General features: G+C 60.5%; 1 protein-coding gene across 1 annotated transcript; it reads right to left on the bottom strand.

The window, feature by feature from the left end:
- Positions 1 to 249: 249 nt before the first annotated feature.
- On the bottom strand, positions 250 to 7,627 carry BTBD2 (BTB domain containing 2). The gene is made up of 8 exons (XM_048927910.1): positions 7,507 to 7,627; positions 6,338 to 6,494; positions 4,493 to 4,598; positions 3,778 to 3,975; positions 2,631 to 2,823; positions 1,576 to 1,663; positions 1,320 to 1,466; positions 250 to 1,207 (listed from the first exon to the last, which is right to left on the bottom strand). The coding sequence occupies exons 1-8, from the start codon at positions 7,587 to 7,589 to the stop codon at positions 1,046 to 1,048; spliced, it is 1,134 nt and encodes a 377-aa protein (XP_048783867.1). The 5' UTR covers positions 7,590 to 7,627; the 3' UTR covers positions 250 to 1,045.
- Positions 7,628 to 8,401: the final 774 nt, after the last annotated feature.

Genomic DNA, 8,401 nt, shown 5'->3' on the forward strand with positions numbered 1-8,401 from the left:
TGCTTCCAAGCGAGATGTACGGAACCGGCGTCGCCATCTCTGATGCTTCTCTGGGGGCGCGGGGCTCCTTTCCCTCTCGGGTTTGGTTTGGTTTTTTTTTTTTTTGTTTGTTTTTTTTAATAAAAAAAATATAGAAGAAAAAAATAATTAAAAAAAAAATCTTTAAAACGTTTTGCTGCGTGTCTGCGTGGTCACGGGGGGGGGGGGGGGGGGGGGGGGGGAAGGCGCCGGGTTTGGGGCTCGCAGCACTTCGCCAGGAGCTGCCTAAAGACAACCGAAGGTCTTTATTCATCTCCTATGTACAAATCGCAGCGCCGCGGCCCAAAGCAGAGCGCGAACACGGGACAGAGCAGCGGATACATTCAGTGCGGCGCCGGGGGGGGGGGGGGCGGCCCCAGCTCCGCTCGGGGGTGACGCGGTGCAGCGCCTCACACTTTTGGAAAGGGGCGAAGTCCGACAGCGAGCGCCATTCCTGTACGTACAGCAGCCGCCCGGCGCTGAGCCACGCGGGGCTCCTCTCCCTGCGAACGGCTCACGGCTGCCGACGGGGAGAGAAACCGCAGAGCGGCGGCGGGGAGAGGCGCCGTGAGGCCGCGCTGAGGCCGGGCCCCGCAGCCCCGCACGCCGTCGGGCTCGCTGTTTCCGCCGTGGTTTTCGTTGCATTTTTTCGGTACTGGCCGTACTGAGCCGCCCCGCGTGGAGAACACGAGCGCGGCCCGCGCTGCGGCTGCCGGGCATCACCGCAGCGGAACGTCCCACCCCGCGGGCTCCCGCGACGTCCCCGCAGCGCCGAACCGGAGCTCCGCGGCTCCGCTCCGACCCCACCGCCATCGTCCGTCCCGCGGCGCTCAGCCCCCCCCAGCGGCGCCGCTCACCTCCGCGCTCCCTGCAGGCGGAGAAGCGCCGACGCTCAGCACGGCCGCGGGTGGGGGACGAAGGGGCGGCCGCAGCCCTGCGGCGGTGGGGTTCGGTGCGGCGCTTCTGGGCTCCGTCGGGCTCCGAGCCGAAGGCGGGCGCGGCGCAGCGCCGTGGCCCCGCGGCGGCACTATGTGTAGAAGATGATCTCTGGGATCTGTCCGTCCTCCACCGAAGTGCCGTTGTTGTTCCCGGCCGCGTAGCAGAAGGTGAAGCAGGTCTTGGCGCCGCTGGTGGGCGATTCGTGAATCACCTTGCGCAGCCCTTTGGTGCCGTAGTGAGAATCGGGGCCCTGCGGGGACGCGGGGCGGCTCAGGCACAGCGCGTGGCTTCGCGCTCCCTCCCTCCCTCCCTCCCCCTCTGCCCTGCGTGCGGCCCCTCAGCCCCACCGCCCCCCCAGGTACCTTCAGAGTAGCGCACGCCGTGTAGTTGACGTTGGGCAGAACCTCCACGGGCTCCTTGAACATCACACGGAACGTGTTGGAGGAGCCGTCGCAGCTGAAGCCCGTGTCGTTCTGCCCCAGCACCGTGTTACTGTCCGTGTGGATGATCTGCAAGAGACACAACGGCTTTCCACCCGTGTGACAGCCGTGGGCACGGATCCCCACCCCCAGGGATCTGCACCCCACTGTGCTCCTCCCCCACATCCCAGCCACGTACCTGGATGTTCACCTGGTAGTCTGTGGGGCCGTGAATGGAGCCGTACAACCCAAACCCAACCACGAAGATGCGTTTGTTCACTGAGAACCTGCAGGGGCAGACAGCCGTGCTCAGAGCGCCGCTGCAGCGCCGACACGTCGCCAACGCCACCCCTGCTGCCGCCCCGCACCTCACACCCACAGCTGGAATCCTCTGCTGAGATCCTGACCCGTAAAGCTGGCTGTGCTACGGCCCCGAGTTCGTTTGGTTTCACGTGGGGGAAGCAGAGCCGCGCCGCCCCATCGCTGAGCCCCACAGCGCACCGAGTTGGGGGGCTGCAGGACGACCCGGTGCCAGCAGCAGCTCCCAGTGCTGCTCTCACAGAGCTGCTCTGAGAACCCACTGCACACAGGAAAGGGGAATCGGGGCAAATTGCTCCACAGTGCAGCACGGCAGGCTTCCCCCGGCCCAGCACAGTGCTGGAAGGGCACGGGGGCAACGCTGGGCTGGAAGGACGCACGCCTGCCCCGCTGCTGTGCCCCAGCCCGGCTCCGTACAGCCACGGCTCACAGCAGCGCCACGCACGGCTCACCCGGCTGCACCGCGCACCCACGGAGGCAGCGGTGAAAAGGCGCCGTGCCTGCAGGACTGCGCCAGCGCCACTTCCCTGCCCTGCAACCAGCGCCACCCCACAGCACCGCGGCTTCCCGGCCGCCTCCCGCCCGCTCCAGCCGCAGCCCGGCCCGGCTGCACGCGGCTGCTCCTCCCCCGGCCCGGCCCTGCGCCGTCAGCAGCAAAGCGGGCGGCAAAGCCCCTCATCCGACCCTCAGCAACCAGCGGCACCGCTGAGCCCCGACCGCCTCGCTGCCCCGCGGCTACGAGAGCCGCCCCAGCAGCGCGTTGGACGCAGCGCTGGCACTCAGGAGCAAGCAGCCGCCTGCAGCTGCGCGCACGGCAGAACGCGGCCGCTTTCCCCCGCGGCCGGCAGCAGGGCCTGGCACGCTGCCCTGCGGGCACGGGGAGGAAAGCTCGGGAAACACGAATCTATCGGCAGCAGAACGAGCAGAGAAGCTGACCTTATCCTGTCACTAGTCCCACTGTACCCCCAGCGGCTCTCCACCTGCTGGAATCGGCTGATGCTGCACTCCTTCCCCCGCAGGCAGCAGCGCGGCCGGTCGATGAACTCCACGCGCGGTTTGGGGTTCACGGTGAAGTGCAGGAACAGGCTGACCACCTCCCGGTCCGTCAGGATCCCCGACTGGGCCGGCCCTGCAGGGAGCAGCACGGTGAGCCCAGGGCTGCCAGCACACGGCGCTGGGAAACACAGCATCACTGCTGCAGGGCTGTGAGCTCCCAGGGAACTGCAGCACCTCTGCGCCGTGCCTGGACAAGAGCAGCTGTGGCAGCAGCTCCCCGTGCCTCCACACGGGAACTGGGAAGAAATCAGTGCTGCAGCTCCTCCAGCAGAAGCTGCTCTGCTTCTCTGTGAGCAGAGAGGCTCTCACAGAGCACGGCTGGGGGTTGGAGATGTGGGATGCAGGAGCTGCGTGGAGCAGAGGAACGGCCGGAGGCACAGAGCTGACGGAGCAATGAGCGCGAGGGGATTTTGCTTAGCAAGAATGAACCATCGTTAATCACATCTGAAATGACCCCGTGCAACGCACAGCTCTGGGCCCCACAGCTGCTGACACAGCGCTGCTGAGAGGAGAGCTGGGGGTTCCCTTCCCTGAGCTCTGCTGTGCTCTGCCTGGAAGAGCCGGAGCCACTGGGTGCTGCAGGCATGGCTGGGGGGGGGGGGCAGGGGTAACTCACTGCACCTCCACTTGGGTGCAGTGTTCTGGAGTTTCTTTTGCTCATCTTTTGGGTTAAAGAGGATGGAAAAAGCTTGTGGGGTTTCTCAGAAAGGAGAAATGTGCTGGGAGAGACTCAGCACCACCAGCTGGAGGAACGCTGATGGCCCTCGTGGGGGCTGAGCTCTGTGTGGCAGCAGCTGCATGAGGCCAGCAGTGAACAGAAGGGAGCCTGGAGCGCAGCGTGGGACAGACAGGCACCCAGCTCACCTGGCAGAGCGCTGACACCTCCACCAGAGCACAGGAGCACGGGGTGGGGGGACGGGGGGAGGAAGAGGACAAGCACAGTAATTTCTGAAGCCAAAGATAACAGAACAGCCTCCGGCTGAAATTCACAAGGAGTTCAATTTGGTGTGACAGCCGGGACGGTTACCTGCTGCAAACTCCTCAATCGTCATCAGTGGGAAGCGGATGAGCGCCAGCGCTTTGCCCAGCACCTTCCTCTTGTTCTCAGGCACCACCTGCAGCTGCTGCCTCTGACACTCAGCCTCCGACCAGCGAACCACGGCTCCGAACAAACGAACCTCCCGGATGCCCAGCGTGTCGCGCTCCAGCACGGCCACCAGCGTGTCTGCAGGGACACAGGGCACAGCCAGCACTGCCCCTCTGTTCTGCACACTGACTGCAGCAGGAGGAGCTGCAGTGTAACTCAGGCTGGCATAAAAGCCCCCTGCCTCACACCCTGTGTGCCGTCCCCTCAGAAGGAAGGTTGACGACCGAGCGTTAGCGCCTACGAGCAGCGCACAGCGAGCTGGGCTGCTGTGTAGGATAATTAAGAGAACCAGTTCTTGCTTCTACAACAACACCTCTGTAACTCCAGAGCCTGAGGAAGGCTGGGGAACGCTGCCAGCTCAGCAGGGGAAGGCATGCTAGGCCCAGCCCAAACCTGCCGGCGGCAGCACAGCACGCAGCCACTGTGTGGTGCCCACAGAAATTCAGCTGCACGAAGCCAGCAGCTCCAATGCATTTCTGCTCTGCAGCCACTTTGTGCAGCCTCCCTCAGATCGACCCGGAGCAGATGGAAGCCCAGGTGTCCATGGGCAGGAGCACAGCGCACGGGCAGCCCGCAGGGGAGGGATCATGCTCACCAAGGTCGATGTCAGTGAAGCCCTCTGCGTTGATGGCATCGGATGTGTTCTTGTCGATGTTCTCCAGGCACAGGCTGGCCAGCTGAGGCTCATCAAACAGCCTCGCCTGGTCGTGAAGAAGCACTCATTAACACACAGGGCTCTTTACAAGTTGATGCCAAGCGCTGGCGCTCCCCCCCTCCCCACACCCCATCCTCATTGGCGCTGCTGTGCCTGACCACAGCAGTCTGTCAGGCGTTGAACGCAGCAAGGCAAAGGCCAGAGCGCAGATCTGCACGGGGCACGGCTCTGCTCCAGCTGTGCACGACCCCAGGCACACATTTCCTCCTACACACAGCACCACAATGAGCAGCCAGCTGAACGAGGCTCATTTTCTCATATGGTTTTTGTTCTTCGGAGGTGGCTCTGCACGACGGCTCCACTTGCTGTAAGGATGCACAGAGGTGGCTCCTGGTGCAGCAACGCAGCCAGGCCGACACCGTGCAGCAGCAGAACACCCCAAGGTGTGCAGTGCTCCATCCTGCTGAGGGGAAACCGCTCCACCTCACACCTGGTGCCACAGAGCGCTGCGATTCCACCTCAAAGCCAACACTGAGGCCCACCTGCCCACCCCATGTGTGGCTGCAGGGCTCAGGAGAGCACAGGGATGCGTGTGCAAAGAGCCAACGCTGTGCTCACTGCTCTCATGGATCAGGGAAGTGCCAGCAGTGGGGTGCTGGTATCTGAGAGGAAGGACACGCACTACATCACACAGCTCTGCCCCCTACCTTCCTTGCTGACTGCACATGACACCTGCATGCACTTCTGGCACAGGAGAGCACCGCCACTCACTCACTGTGAGCACCAGGAAAAGCTTCTGCCACGCAGGGATCGGATGCTGCCTGAAATGCTGTGTCAGAGCAGCAGCACTCAGCAGGGACACAACACAGAGCTGTGGGCTCTCAGGCTCCACCAGCTGCCTGCAGCCCTGCATGTGCTGGGAATCGCTGTGTGCTCAGATCTCAGGTCTTTAATTGACAGATTTGTGGCAGTAGAAGCAGGAACTTTAGTTGCTTTCCAAACCAAGGAGCAGATCTGGCTGTCTCCTGGTAACCGGCTCCAGACAAGGCCCTCGTGCTGCCTAACACAGAGATGGGGGCATCTCCAACAATCCCACCCTTCAGCTTTTTGGGAACTTGGTGTGCTGCCACAGCAAGCAAACCACGCAGGAATCACAGTGATAACTGTAATGGCTGTGCTGTGAACTAACCCCACAGCACAACAGGAAGCAGGGAAGCCTGTCTGCATCCAGCACCAGCGGTGTCTGAAAACCCAGGACACCTCCTTTAGCTGAAGGACCTTTGAGACTTGGAAAGAAGTCACTGCAGCCCTACATGCTGCCTTGCCAAAGCTGCAGGGTGGCAGATACTCCCCAGGCCCCCAGAGCCCAGCTGTGCCACCAGAAGTTCCCACTTCCAGCTTCCACAAGCTGAGGGACAGCACACGATGTCTCTCCACAGCTGGGGTTTGCAGGGAAGATCTCTGCTTTTGGATAACAGCTCCTGATCTCTCAGATTCTGGGCTGCTGAACCTGAAGAGCTCAACCACTACAGCCAGGGAGGTACAAGCACGCTGCTGTGACATAGATGGGAAAGCAGCCTTGGCTGCCATCACCCCTGCAAGGACCCTAAGGCCTCTGCCCTGAACTGCTGTCCTGTGCTGCTCCTTACAAACCTGCTCAGCACCATGCAGCTGTGAGGAAGGCTGCAAAGCACACCAGCACAGAACAGCTCTCTTTGGGATGATAACACTCACTGAACCCGTCCTCCTGTTCCAACAGATTCGTGCCAACAGTGGCAACCTCACCTGTGTCAGCAGCATGAAGGCATTGTCTGCTCGGAGGTTCTTCTTCAGGAACTCCACACAGTGAGCTTCCAGGGCTGGCACTGCGTACTTTTTAGCTGTGTAAAGGGTCGTCATAACAGTCTCTGGTCCGATCTGAACTTCATCTGAATAAAGAAACCTGGAAGCAGGCAGACAAGCATCACTCAGCGAGGTAACAGAGCAGCCCTGCAATTCATTCAAGCCATTCTGTGTCTCTGCCTACCATCCTGGAGCTCCCCTTTCATCGATGGATGTGAGGAAGGACAGGATGCAGAAGCAGAGGGAAGATGGAGAGGGTGACCCCAGACAAGGAAAATGGTCATTGGGGTTGAACTGATCACTGATTTGACTGATAACTGATGGGGTTGAACTGATCAGTGCTGGCAGGGAACAGCCCGATTTTGCCTCTCTTTTGATATTCTAGCCTCACCAAGCCTAAAAGGCAGATGGTAACTCTGTGCTCCAGAGACACAACGTGCTGCTGTGGAGCCATGTGCCAGCTGAGGGGATTCCCCACGTGTCTGAGCTGATGTGAGCCCAAGGCAGGGGGCTGCAGGGCTTTTATTTCGGGCCTTTCATTCTATGGAGATGGATTCTCAAACCTTCTAGGACAGCACAGTCCCGACCAAAGCACTTTTTGTGTGTGCCAAAGCTAGATACAGGTACTGTTCCTAATGGGGAGCAAGCAGGGAACGTGTCAGGAGCATCACATTGAAAGCCCAGAACTTGGTGACAGAAACCCTGCAGAGATGAGGCAGCGACATCCCAGCACACATCCAGGGCTGCTGCACTGCACACAGCACCAGCTGAGCTCAAAGCCACTGCGAATGGGATGTCACAGCTCCTTCCTCCTCCTCCTCCCAGCACAAAGACCTGCAACACATGCTGGGAAGGTGAAAGAGCAGGAAGGCTTGCTTATTTAATGGCTGCTACACCTCCAGATGAAGCCAGGCAGATATTTCTGGGCATCAGCTAGACCAGATGTCACCCAGAAAAAGAGGGATTTAGCAGCAGCGTTTAAAGCCCTCAGATGGATTGGCAGAGAGGTTTATTTAACGTACGACCTCCACTTCACAGAATGGTTCACTGCTTTCAATGGAAGCACTCCTCTCTACAGTCCATCGGCTCATCCCGCTGCGTTAGCTGCTTACTTCAGCAGAGCCAGGAAGGCAGCAGGCTCCACGTCGGGCAGCTCGATCTCTGTGGAAGTCGTGGCCATCCCACCATTGAACATGGCATCGAAGACGGCGCTGCCCACGGCCAGCACAAACCTAAAACCACCAAACAAACCCAAAAGCTGATGTTAAACCAGGTCCATCTGCAGAGAAATCCCAGCCAGCTGCTGGTCCCCAGGGGCTCCCCAGGGAGGGGAGCTGCTCACAGATCAGGTGCTTTGCAAGAGAAGGGAGAAAGGTTTTCTTTCATTTAAGGAGAAAACACCAAGGTCGCAAATGACCTCAGCCTGAGCCCTGCACACAGCATCCCAAAGGTCCACGAGGTTTTGTGCACCGTGGAGCAGAACATGTGCAGCTGCTCTGCACAGCCCTGAAAGTCGGAAGCAAGCGTTCCCACAAACCAGGTTTGGTGCTGAAAAGAACCCGGTGTGAACACAGTGCCATCCCTCACCAACGACTGCCAGCTCCTGCTGCAGGGGCAGGCACACAGCTGGGCTGCTCAGGGCTGGCTGTGGTTATTTAAACCACTGCCAAGCACTTCCAAAAGCTTCCAGTGGTGGAAACCCAGAGATGGGCATCTCCAGGGAAGCAACCGGGTCCTGGTGGCCGTGCCTGAAGCCTCTCCATGAAGCCAAGCCCTTGAGCAGCCCCTGCCCGGCCACCAGCCGTGGGAAAACAGACTCCAACTGCTTCTCTGACCCATGAGGGAAAGGAAAAAGCAGAGGGAAAGCATAGCAGCAGAGCTGGGTACACGCTTCGATGGAGAGAGGTATCAACGACTGCGGGCAGCAGGCAGTACGTGACGGAAGGCACGAGGCACAGCGCTCCGGTCCTGGCTCCCAGGAAGTCCATTGCCACCAGGGAGCTGTGG

Source organism: Lagopus muta, chromosome 26 (genome assembly GCF_023343835.1).
Source record: "Lagopus muta isolate bLagMut1 chromosome 26, bLagMut1 primary, whole genome shotgun sequence".
In the NCBI taxonomy this organism is placed as follows: Eukaryota; Metazoa; Chordata; class Aves; order Galliformes; family Phasianidae; genus Lagopus; species Lagopus muta.